The sequence below is a fragment of the Clarias gariepinus genome, chromosome 7, assembly GCF_024256425.1.
Source record: "Clarias gariepinus isolate MV-2021 ecotype Netherlands chromosome 7, CGAR_prim_01v2, whole genome shotgun sequence".
NCBI classification, from domain to species: Eukaryota; Metazoa; Chordata; class Actinopteri; order Siluriformes; family Clariidae; genus Clarias; species Clarias gariepinus.
The window spans coordinates 34,830,897-34,844,223 of NC_071106.1; the positions used below are offsets into that span (position 1 = coordinate 34,830,897).

A 13,327-nucleotide genomic window follows, 5' to 3' on the forward strand; every position below is an offset into this window, starting at 1 on the left:
AAAGCTGGACAATTTAAAGAGTTTGCCCCCTTAAGTAGTGAAACTTTACGGCATCTCACATTCCTTTTGGTACATAACAGATGTATTGCTGGGTGATATTCATAAATAACATTTTGAATGAGTTTTTTAAATTATTGTGTTTTTTTTCAACCACGGCACATTTTATGGACAAGGTGGAAAAAGGATGCCACAAGTTTGTTTCTCACTAAGTCACCAAGCCACTAAGAGTATAATTCATCTGATCTGGAATAGAAGAACTGCATTGTGTCAAGTGCATTGTCAAAACCCATCAAGCACCATGATGAAAACTGACTCTCATGAAGACCATCCCAGGAAATCAAGACCAAAACTTACTGCTGAGGAGATCACCAATTAACAAACAGCACCTCAGATAAGAGCCATTATAAAGGCTTTACAGAGCAGAAGTAGCAGATATATCTTAATATCAACTGTTTAAAGTGGGTTCTTTATCATTGTTTTAATTTTAACTGGCAATATATTTATCTTGGTTAAAGCAACAAAACAGTCATTATCAACATTATCAATTTACATTGCACTTTATTCAAATTCAAATTTTCAAATTCAAATTCAAATTTTATTTGTCACATACACAGTCATACACAGTACGAAATGTAGTGAAATGCTTACACGACCGCCAGTGACCTTAGAAAGAGAATTAAAACTTATAAGTAATAAATATCAATAGAAGAAATAGGAATAGAAAATTTAAATAAAAATTTAACTAGAAAAAATAGAACCTGAACTTTAGCTGTTCAGAGGAAATTTGGATAGTTTTTTTTAAGTCAAATAAAAAATTGATCAAATTTTACAACCCTCGTTCCGTTCAAAAATGCATTCCAAAGTTGAACTGATACTCATACAGTATGAAGCACCCGCAGATCCACTGAGCTTAATCAAGTTGGTATCTTTCAAAGTTACGCAGTATTTAGTATAAGTTTAGCTTCTTCTCCCTGGAACTAGCCGCATGGCTAAATATAACTAGCCGGCTACAGTAGTTCTGGGCAAAAAAACAAATGTCGTACTGTATGTGTCGTAAATGTAACGAACTATCCCTTTGAAGGCTTCGAATTAAGATATAATATAAGAACTGATACAGTCTGTAGCATCTTGGAGTCTAGGAAAGTATGGTCTAGACATTTTCATTATAATGACTTAACTCTAATCCACTAGCAAGCCTGTTTAACTGCATCCTTTTCTCTGTCTCTTTCTCATTGTTTACAGTGTGTAGTTAATTATATTTATGAGCCTGAGACGTTCATGAGAGCGTTACTATAAAATCTCATACCTAGGAAATTACTTGTGTGAGCAGTTACAAATGTAATTAACTCAGGGATTTGTTCAGGGACAGCATGTAAGTATAATTGAGAAATGTTTCATGAATAGTGCATAAACTTTAAGGATCTTAAAAGTTTAAATGTAAAAGCGCTGTGCCATAAAAGTTCTTTGCGTCTTTTAGTGCATGGATCAACATTGTTTTAGTTGAAATATTACACCTTTCTGTTAAAATTTCATAGTTAAAATGTAGCCAATAACACATTTTCTGCATGTTACCTTCATATTATCTTGTCCTATTTAATACAATGAACATTTTAACAGAAAAAAATAAGACAAAGTTTAAACAAGGTCGCTCCAAACTTTATTGAACAACATAGCTTTTCTTTTCTCTCATCTTCCCTTTCTGTCCCATGGGTGTGTAACCCTCTCCTGCCGTGCCCTCTCTCCCTTTTCAGGTTCTACTGGGATCTCACTATGTTGTTACTGATGGTGGGAAACTTGATCATCATCCCTGTGGGCATCACCTTCTTCAAGGATGAGCACACTCCTCCCTGGATCGTCTTCAACGTCGTCTCGGACACCTTCTTCCTCATGGACCTGGTGCTCAACTTTCGCACGGGCATCGTCAAGGAGGACAATACGGAGATTATACTGGACCCACAGCAGATAAAGATTAAATATCTGCGCTCGTGGTTCGTGGTGGACTTCATTTCCTCCATCCCAGTGGACTACATCTTCCTTATTGTAGAGACACGGATCGATTCGGATTTCTACAAGACTGCGCGCGCACTTAGGATTGTCCGTTTCACAAAGATACTCAGTCTGTTACGACTGCTGAGGCTGTCCAGACTCATACGCTACATTCATCAATGGGAAGAGGTATGATATTTTAACTACTTTAAAGTGCCATTGAAATTAGAGGATGAAGCCCTAGCGTTTTTTATAATTATTTTTTTAGCTGAATGTTTTTCTAGATTTTTTTATGTTCTACTATGTTTTTCTATTAATTTTTTCAGAAACACAGGGACTAAAAACTCTTTCAGGAGTATACTACCCCTTGAACTTTTCACATTTTGTAGAATTTGAACTTGGTACTGAAATGTACAGTACATAAGATTATCCATTCATCTTTTCTCCAATTTGGGAACGGCAATTAACCTAATCTGCATGTCTTTGGACTGTGGGAGGAAACCCACCAAGCATGCAGAGAACATGCAAACTGTATACACAGATTAGGAACATGCAAACTCCACACAAAGGCTCCGAAGCGGGAATCAAACCCGGAAGCAGGAGGTGCAATGCTAACCACTTAGCCACTGTGCTCCCCACCTCAATCATGCTCCATTGAAGAGGAATAGGGTTCCAGAGTGAATCAGCAAAAAACCCCTCTGAATCGCTCTCCTTCAATTTTTGCACACACCCTGACAAATCTTATACTACAACCTTCTGCCAGGTCTCCTGGTGGTTCCAAAAAATAAAAAGAGTTTAACCAAAAAAAGTTGGTTAAACTGTTTGAAAGTAATTTTTTTTTTCCAAAATCCAGATTAACTGCCGTTGTGTATGGAATTGTGTATAATGTGAAAGTTAAGTGCATCACGTTTTCTAGGTTTTCCTTAGTGAAAACGGCTCATTCCTAGTCCAGATGGTTAAAAAAAAAAATGAACATCTGTGTGTGTGTGTGTGTGTGTGTGTGTGTGTGTGTGTGCGCGCTTGGGTAAGTGGAGAGATCATGGCTTAGCTATGGCAACCTCTCCAACACCCACTCCACCACCGACCGCGTGCTCCTCACAGAGAGAGGAGATCAAAACTGAAATTAAAACAGTTTAAGAGAAGAGGCTTTAATAATGTTCAATGTGACGGTTGGTGTGCACACTTGGTAAACTGTAGGAATTTTAACACTCTCCAGTGTTTTAGAGTGAGAACCCCCATGTCATCCATCCTATGAGAAAATTGTGTTGGTGTCATGTCGCAAATAAAAATTCATAACTTCCAAACAGTTGGACCGATTTTTTCTCTTTATCATTCGCAGCCGTAAGGAGACCCAGATTGTTGCGGTCTGACATTTGTCAGGGTGTGTGCAAAGATTGCAGGAGAGACATTCAGAGATGTTTTTTGCTGATTCACTCCAGAGCCCTATTCATTTTCAAAGGAGCATGATCGAGGCGGGCAAGGCGGTGGCTTAGAGGTTAGCACTGTCGCATGCACCTCAAGGGGCAGAGTTTGATTCCCTTCTCAGGATCTGTGTGCATGGCGTTTGCATGTTCTTTCTGTGCTTGGTAGATTTCCTCCAGGTGCTTTGGTTTTCTTCCACAGTCCAAAGACATTATTTCCGTTCCCAAGTCGCCTGTAGTGTGTGAATATGCTCCCGGGCCCCCCGTGACGCTGTATACAGGATAAAGCGATATAGACGAATGAATGGATGATTGATTGAGATTTGAACCCTTTTGAAAGGGTTATTTATTTTTGATTGACTTGATTTTTCCCTTTAATTTTATAATTCAGGTTTCTTTGTCATGACGTGTCTTGCGTCCTTATCACACCAAAAATGGCTTCCATAAAAAGTTTCACTATTCAAATTAATGGGAAAATTGTTAGGAAAAGTGTGAATTCCTTTAAAAAGTAATAGTCAGCGCTTTCCTGCTTCATTGCTCAATAACTCCATTTATATAACCTGCATTTTTGTCAAATGTTTTGCAGGTATTCTAATAACAATAATGATAAATAATTGTAATAATAATAGAAGTTGCTAATTAAAAAAGTTCCTGGTCTTTTGGCTGCTTTTATCAAGGGGTTGCCACTGCAGACTTGGCACAGGTTTTTTTTTTTATGCAGGACACCCTTTCTGATGCAATTCTCCTATTTTATACGGGCTTGGAACTAAAATCCTTAAGAGTATCATTCACCCCCATCGCAGTAACACACTTTAAAATTTATTATCCTAAAGTTAAAGCATATAATACAAAGTAAAAAAAAAAAAAAAAAGGTTTTTTTTTGGTTTTGTTTTTTCTTGGTATTGTCCATGTCACTATAAAATGTTTTTTTTTTTTCTGTATATAAGCACTCTATTTGATTTATATTCTGTTCAATATCGTGTGGCATAATCTCTAACGCCTAGAGTTAGATCTTGTTTTCGGTGGTCGGCGCTTTGCTGCACTAGATCTTCCCAGACAGGTTAACGAGGCATGATATTAAATAGAGAGGAGGACAAAACAGATTTCACAGCCTACTTTTCCCCCCAGTTTGATGCTGATCTCGGGTTATTATTCTCCCCGTGTCCATGTGGGTTTCCTCTGGATCGTATGGCTTCAGAGTAGGTGGATTTGTCCCTAGCTGTGAATGAGTGTGTGCAGGGTGTATTCCCGTGTCACACCCAGTGTTCCTGGGATCCACCATGACCCTGACCGGGATAAAGTGCTTACTGAAGATGAATGAAGGTAGGAAGTGAGGTCTAAAATAGATTAAAGTCAGGATTACGGTTGGCCTTTAGCTGTGATCCAATTGTCCCTCGGAACAAAGTACACTCCACTGAGCGGAGACTTAAAAAGTCCCGAAATGGGGGTTATTACCTCACTTGCTCTTTCTCCTCTACATCTATTCTACAAAAGTCAGTGCTGCAAAATGCTCAGTTCAACTCCTAATGGAATGATATTTGCCATGGTATTTGGTTTTCCTAATGAAGCTGCAGGATGATAATTCAGAGCTCTATATTTATTACAGGAAGCACAGCGCTGTCTAATGACATCCCTCGTTTAGCAGAAGAGACAGAACCTTTATACAGAGGATAAATATATGTATATGCAGCTTGTATATTAGTTTAGGATAATAAACAAAAAAACATGTGGATTGAGGGTGCTAATATTAGCCCATAATTCTTCCGTTCTTCCTGCAGGGACTGTGGGAGTGTAATTAAAGCAATAATTAGAAATGTTCCCACATCTCGAGGTGAATCCTTGAGCATAGTCTCGGGAGGTGCCGAGTGCGAAGTGAAAGCTTACTTCCCAGATGGGGCTTCATTTAGTCAGGACACACTCTTGCTTCGAGACGCCATGTCTTATTACCGTTTTCTAGTCAGCACCGGCTCCTGTTTAAACTGTGCATTACATATGTGTAAATCATTTTAATAGTATATTTCACATCAAGTGCACGATTGATGACGCCGAGCGATTCTATGAATGAAGGTAAGACTGGTGCAAAGAAGGACGTGACAGGTTTAATGCTTGTCATTAACAACTACTTTTTAAATTGTTGATTACACCACAGGTGGTACCTGGCACCTCCAGGGTCCGGGTTCGATTCGAGTCTGTGTGCATTGGGGTTTTCATGTTCTCTGTGTGCTTGGTGGGTTTCTTCCAGGTATTCTGGTTTCCTCCCATAGTCTAAAGCCATATATATTGGGTTAATTGGAATTCCCAAATTGCCCGCGGTGGTTGAATGCATGTGGTTGTGTGTACGTGCATGCCCTGCGATAATTGGTACCTTGTCAAGGATGTACCCCACCTTGTTTCCTAAATCTTCCGGGATAGACTCCAGGCCTCCCGCGACCCTGTATACAGGATAAGTTATAGACAATAAGTGAATGAGTGAGTAAGTGAGTAATTTAACTAACTTACAATTCAGCATGTTGAGAGCTGAAGCAAAAAGCAAGCGAGGCCTCGTTTCTAAAAACAGTGTGTATAAATTTGCTTTTGATAAAATAAAATAATTATCAGCATACAGAGATATTCAATGTTCCAGCTTCCCTACTGTTATTCAATAAGAACCCTGTTGCGACTGTGCAAAAGTTTCTATCGTTATCATCAGGGCTGCCAACTTTTCATTAAAAGTCTAACACTAACCATACACCTTACCCTGCATGGCTCAGGCATATTTTAGCACCGCAGTGTTAAAGGGAAACTTGTGTGAAACTTGTATTCATTCCAGTTGGTATTTACTGACATTTAAAATATTACCCCAAACGAAATAAACGAAACAATCCTACCGTACCCACCATCCAAACCACCCATATGCTCTCCAGCATCTCCATATAGGGCAGCCGAGGCATAGCAGAGGAGTCTGGGCCCTGTACATAAGCGGTCTCATTGAGCCCCTTTCTTTCTTAAATAATACCTCTCACTTTGTCTTTCACTGCCCCTACTACAGGATAATGCCCTTAGGGCAGTATTATTATTTAATTATACACAAAGCAATGTATCATTGTTGATATTTATAAAACTCAGGAATTAACATACTTGATTGTAGAACAGAACACATCAAAACACATTCAGTATTACATGAAATGCAGCAGTCATGCAGGAGCCGTGGAGCAACAGGCATGTATGGGGGAAGCAAGGAAACTTAGGCAATGCAGAAACAGATGAAAAAAAGAAAAAATTAAAAATATGAATCGTCATGTATTAAAAAGTCCACCAAAGTGGCATCGGTAAATTCCCCCAGATTGTGCGTGCATTAGAGAGAGAGAGAGAGATTCAAAGATTCAAAGTTTGCTTTAATGGTATGACAGATGGGAATATTTGTACTGTATAGCCAATACTCAGAATCAGGTCACAAAATAACAACAGAAATAAACAGACATATATTGGTAAATTGCTCCATCCATGTGCGATCCAGCACATCGGGCGACAGATACTCCCCACACTGGGGATATATCCGTTGTTTTTATGGCAGTTACGTAAGGAGTCAGGTTGCCAGCGGGACGCCCAATCGTCTTTTACACATAATGGGCAATTTGAAAACACCAGTTAGCCTAACCTGCATGTCTTTGTCTGCGGGAAGAAAACATATTACCCGGAAGAAACCACAGGGAGAACATCCAAACTCCATGCACATAGACCCGTGGTGAGAATCGAACCCCGACCCTGGAGGTGCGAGGCGACAGTGCTGTCTATCCATACTGTATATTTATCTGTGCAGTCGAAAATAAAGTGACTAGTAATGAAAACTACTGAAAAAGAAGAAAAGTAATATTTTAGGAATAATAAAAATGCAACATATAAAGTAATAATAGTAATAATAAATAAAGGAGAAAGTACAGTCAAAGAAGAATCATTATTGATAGAAAAGAAGGGGAGAAGAAAAGAAAAGGAAAAAAAAAGATCCAGAGTATAAAGTGGGATTGTAAATTTCGTTCTCTCTCACGAATGCATCTCTCTCCTAATCTAGTTTGAGTTTTCTCATGAATAGTGTTATGTTGTTTTGTATATGATTAAAATCAAAGCAAATATTAAATGCAGCTGTAAATGTTGACATGCATTTCTCTCTTTGCACAATATTACGGAATGTTGATCTATTTTATTGGATTGCTGATCTGTTCAGCACTATAATGTTCCAATTATTATTGCTTTTTTTTTCGGTTGAACGATCGCTGCACGTAGCTGTATATGTATGTTAATTTTAATCTGATTACGTGCATAATATTTCTCTTCACTGTGCATATGGGAAATGCACACGGGGACGTTGTAACGATTTGACTTCAAAGCAAAAGCAGTTTATAGCTGACTCGTCAGACTGGAGCTCAGTGATTTTTGCTCGTGCCTTACACAGACATTTGTTTTGAATATAAAATTGTGAACATAAGAGCACAAGTGTGACGTAAGAGCACATAAAGACAAGTGCTTAGAGTCTAACGCATAATGCATGCATAAGAAGAGAGCTAAATGGAATGATGCTCCCATCATGTCTAGTGCCTACTGTAGAAGCCTATGGAGGCAGTGTTATGATCTGGGGTTGCTTCTGTTGGTCAGGTCTAGGCTCAGCAACGTTATGTTCCCAAAAAATGAGGTCAGCTGTGGACCTGAATATACTGAATGGCCAGGTTTTTACATCAATAGATTTTTTTCCCCCCATGATGGCATGGACATATTTGAAGATGATTCATCAGGTCCAAATTGAGTCCAAAAAGTGTTGTTCAGGGAGCATGAGAGATCATTTTCACACATGGGTTGGCCACCACAGAGACCAGACCTTAACCCCATCAAGAATCTTTGCTCTGACTCACCTCTCATTTAATGCAACTCTGCTTGGAAATAAATGTGACATTGCATAAGCTTATCGAAATGATGCCACGCTGAAAGTGTGCCATAATCACAGTCTGCCCAAGAAAATATGATATGTGACGTTTTTGGTCGGGCAGTGTGTGTGTGTATAAAGTATGATGGGTTGTGCTGTTATTGAAAAAGAAAACTTTATTGTGCCATTTGGGCCATCTTGCTTTGTATCCTGTTAAACTTATGTCCATAATAGTAAGTACTATTTGAACAGTTTGATAGCATAATTTGTGGTTTCCTGTAAAAACCACTAGAAACCCTTATTTTAAACTTCCACTTTTGGGCAAACCATGAAACGTGACTGCCAGACTATCAAGCACAATCCGATGCTTAATGATGAGCCTATTACATCCCTTCCTTTTGCCACACAATCAGTAAAGCAACACAGTGGCTGCAATGAGTGGTTTAAATGTGTTAAAAAAAATTTGGAGAATGTAAAAGCCAAAAAATGATGCTGGAAGGTTGTTGGTTATATGGTGCATATCTGTACTATGATAGTGAGCTGTCACCATGTCCTGAAGTGAAGTGATAGGAGGATGCGGCCAGAACTGTCAAATGAAGTTTTTGTATTTTTTATAAGGTTTCTTATGACCCTTAACAATATTTGCAATTATAAAGGTTTTGTGTGCAACTAAACTCTACACTTTTTTCCTTTGTCTAATTTTCTGCCGCTGCTTTCTGTTTGACTCAATATATTTTTATTAATACTTTTTATTATTATATTATAATATTTATTATTATTATTATTATTATAGGAGTTGCAGTGACTTGTTGACGATTACATCTCCTAGTCAGTGTTAAAAAGTTGGTGACCAAAGGTGCTACCAAGGCCATGGTGGTTTAAGCCTGGGTTCATTTTCAGCCTGGAAAAACCTTTGCTGTAGACCGTGCATCCTCTATCTAAAGAAGTCTAGTCATTGAGCCGTAAACAGGGCTCAGCTTCGCTTGGTCTCACACTCCTTTATGACTGTTCTTCTTATTTTTACAGCACACTGCTAGTAGCTCGAACATAAATCAGCTGCCAAAAAGTGCCTTTTGTGTCATTGGTAATATATTTAACTATCTATCAATTACCGTACAATATGTATCACTATATCACAAAGCCCGAGGTCAATTACTGTACATCAAATGAATAGCCATGCTACCTTTTATATTAATTTGTATATTGCACTGAAGTTCGAAGATGTGAACATCACAATCTCATGCTTGTTCAAGGTCATATTCAGCCGGGTGACTCAAAAGATCGTACCATATATTGATGAGCACATGGATTTTAAAAGGAACTGAATTCAATCAAAGCTTGTTGTCTGCGGTGATAATGAAACATCATTTTTCGTTTGTGACGCAAGTGTTTCTGTTAAGTGACAGCGCCAATCATGACCTCATCTCACTCACCGAGCAATCTGCTCCTGATGCTCCAGGCACCAAACAAGGAATGGCTTCAACTGGTAGCGCTAGCAGCAAGGGCAGGAAGATGGTGGGCAGCACGGTGACAGGGATAAGAGTGACAGAGATAAAACGTTTTTAAGTGCTACATGGTAACCGTCACACCGAGGAGGGCTGCCACGACGTCTCCGCTGCCCCTTCACTCTGACAGCTGGTTCAGTGTAGCTGTCATATTTCACCGGGGCTAAAAATAAGACGCTGCCCGGATGTCCTCCTCCATCGACAAAGCATGGAGTGGAATCAAATTAGTCGGCATGTGATTGAATCAAATTCGAATCCAGGCACTAATGACTGACCTCCCTGAAAGACCGATGCACCAGACGCTGGTGACGTCACCGTTCGGCCGCGATGGCTATCAGAGCGAGCCGAGCTCTTAGAGTCAAGTGTCCAGGGGCATGATTTGTGCGCATTAATGAAGGATGTGTTTAAAATGCTGAAGCATCCCCTTTAGGCCAATACTGTGTTAATAACGGTGCTTAAAACACCCTCTTTAGGACCACAAGCAAATCCCAAATCAGCCAGGAAGATTTAACAAAGATGACGTAAGTGGGCGGGAACATGACAGACAATTATGCAAGGCGGTTTGATCTTGGTGGAGAGAGCTTTAGAGGCTGGACCATCTGTATTTGTTTATTATGTGGAGGCAGAAAGTCTATCTCTATTAATATTGTCATGTGGGAATGCTCAGATTTTCTGGCTTATGCTGCGCCAGTGGATGTGTGTGTTGGTTTTTTTTTTTTTTTAGGGACATGCCCAAACTCGCATACTCCCATGGAGTGCTTGGCCAATTCTTAAAATGATCACATAGTCATAATTATAGAAAGAAAAAAAAATCCACTGATGAGCCTTTTTTTTTTTTTAGCTTTAATTTTTACCCAGTGACCTGGCACCTTTGTGCGACTTCGGCCAGTCTGAGATAACAGCGGGATGATTAAAAGCATGAATAGCGTATTATTGTCTATACAAAGACACCTTCACAAGGCAACTGTGCCCAGGAATTAAATTATGTTCAGTAAACCCTCTTGCAAGACTTACGTAATGGACATGTTACTCGTTGCAGGAGTTCATTTTAGCATTTTCTTATACGTTACAACCTAAACACCCCCCCTTTATCCACGTCATCCGTCTGTTTTTAGTCCAAACAGGACAGAAATTACAGTATATTGTTTAAAATGAATAGAGAACAGTACAGTTAAGTGATTACATATACAGTAAATGAGCAGGTTGAAGGTAGTAGGTGATAACGTTGCATAACGTTGCACACAAAGAGAATTAAGGGATTATCAGGATTGCTTTTTGGCCTCATTTTTGTTAAATAAATAATGGCATGTTGTTGTTGATCTAAGGTCGTATTTGCTCATACCAGGACCTGATCAGATGATTTTTTTTAAAAAATGTTTTTACACACAAAAAAACATTTTAAAATAAGATAAAAAAAAAAAACTTTTGCACATGACTTTATGTCTTTGCTACTTTGCATTTTTATTCGCACATTCTGGTGGCAAAATCTCATTTCTCATTTCATTACTTTTTTTTGTCTCTTTTTTTCATTATTTACTTGCTTTCATTAGGGAAGCGTAAAAGTTAAAATTTATTAAAATGAATTCGCTTGCAGCCTGGCTCGGGGCTCATGTTCCTCTCACAACTGTCTGACATATTTCTTAGGGATGTGTGGATGCAGCACCACGGCCCTTTAATATCGACCGCAGCTAGGCTTATTCATCAGTTAAATAAATAACTATGACCTTTTGTTGTACCGAAAACATCGCTACAAAAAAAAAAACTGCGACTGATGGATTATTCATAATAAGTAGAACATTGCTTACAACACATAAGTTTTATAGGGATTGGCTTGAAAAGTTAAACTGGTGGCATCAAGCTGGGCTTCGGTGCCAGTGCAGAAAAGTATAAGGTATAATTTTGCCATCATATATCATAGATGATAAACAGATATTAACATTAATTCAAAGACTACAACAATGTTCTATTTTCAATATCTAGTGCTGATGTGGTCTTTTAAGGGAAAACCATTTCGATGCAATTTTAACACCCCATGTTTTTAGCCTGTTTAATATTAACAGATGCTGAGCGTCCAGCATGGACGTCCGTCCGCCTGTAAGCTGTTTCTATAGAAACAATAACACATTAACATGTGCACATTAATACAGTATAAGCCTGTGATTTTCCTTGCAGTGAAAAGTCAAGTCAGTGCAGCTGTTATAGAAAATCAATCAACCCCTTCAGACCAGTCGGAACAGAGAATTATGCAGCGCTGGGGTGCATTAAAAATGAATGCAATATTTAAGCTTCCTTCATTTTGTTGAGCATTTGTAATTTTCAATATTTAAAAAATATCCAACTGAGTTGATTTGATTCGTTGATTTTGACCATCGTTAAACCTTTATGATCATTCAACCTTCTTAAAATTCCTAATGCTCTAGAAAATTTCGCAGCTTTCACCCATTGAAGGCCTGAAAATTCCGGCAATAGTTTTAAAAATATATAAAATAACTTTAAAAGCAGAACTTGCCTTAAAGGCATCAAAATCTGATGCAATTTCTTTTCAAAAGCTGAAAGCCTCCCAGACAAAGTTGTGTATTAATGCAAGCAGATGTACTAAAAATACTGAATATTTTAAAATAAGTCATTGATTTAGTTAAGGTTTATGTAGCCAGCAATTTTGTTTAATGCAGTTATCTAACTGATGTATTCTGTAGCAGGTAGTTTACTGGATACTGTAATCTAATCTATGCATTTACTTTACAGGTTAACAGCTAACAGATAATCTTACATCAATAACTATACTTATTATTGTAATTAATCTCCTATTGAAATGCAATACATCTTCCCCAACTCTATTATAAAAGTTTATTTATGTAGGGAGAATATAAACGTTTCACAACTTGTAGCTTACAATTATAACTAAATTATTTTAAAATACTTACATTGCAATTACCGAAATAATTTGTATAAATTCTTCTCCAGCTTGATGTAATTCCTAGACCATTTCTCAGACTATAAATGTAAATGTAGGATGAATAACTTGTGGTGATGTTAGCATTTCTGGAATCAAAGTGATATCAAGCACACCAATCTTATAGTTTTAAAGTCCCGTGCAGGCCATCAAGTTGGTGCTACTATTGTTTTAAAGTATTTTTTTTTATTACTTTTAACATTAACATTTGCAATGTTCATTAACATTGTTCTGACATTGTTTCATCAAACAGGTTCTAACTTTTAAAACAACCTAATAGCAATGTTGTCCAGATGTCCTTAACAATGCCAAATTAACATTACTGGAAAAAAACCTGTTAATCTACCTCTGAGTTTGCAGAATGAATCCACTGTCCAAGAAACTGGTGGGTGAATTGGTTATGCTGGTTGGCCCTAGGATATGCATGAGTGTACTGTATGTAGGCAGGCATGTTCTGTGATGGGCAAGCGTTCTATCCAATGTGCATTTCTGCCTGGTCGAGGATTGGCCATCGATCATCTGGATCCAGGAAAAAGGGTATAATGGACAAGATTTGCATAAGTCACAT

General features: G+C 38.2%; 1 protein-coding gene across 1 annotated transcript in view; it reads left to right on the forward strand.

The window, feature by feature from the left end:
- hcn4 (hyperpolarization activated cyclic nucleotide-gated potassium channel 4) overlaps positions 1 to 13,327 on the forward strand; it is a 112,800-nt gene that overhangs the window by 31,463 nt on the left and 68,010 nt on the right. Inside the window, exon 2 of the mRNA XM_053500500.1 lies at positions 1,752 to 2,175. Coding sequence (XP_053356475.1) covers positions 1,752 to 2,175 — 424 coding nt within the window. The remainder of the gene's footprint in view (positions 1 to 1,751; positions 2,176 to 13,327) is intronic.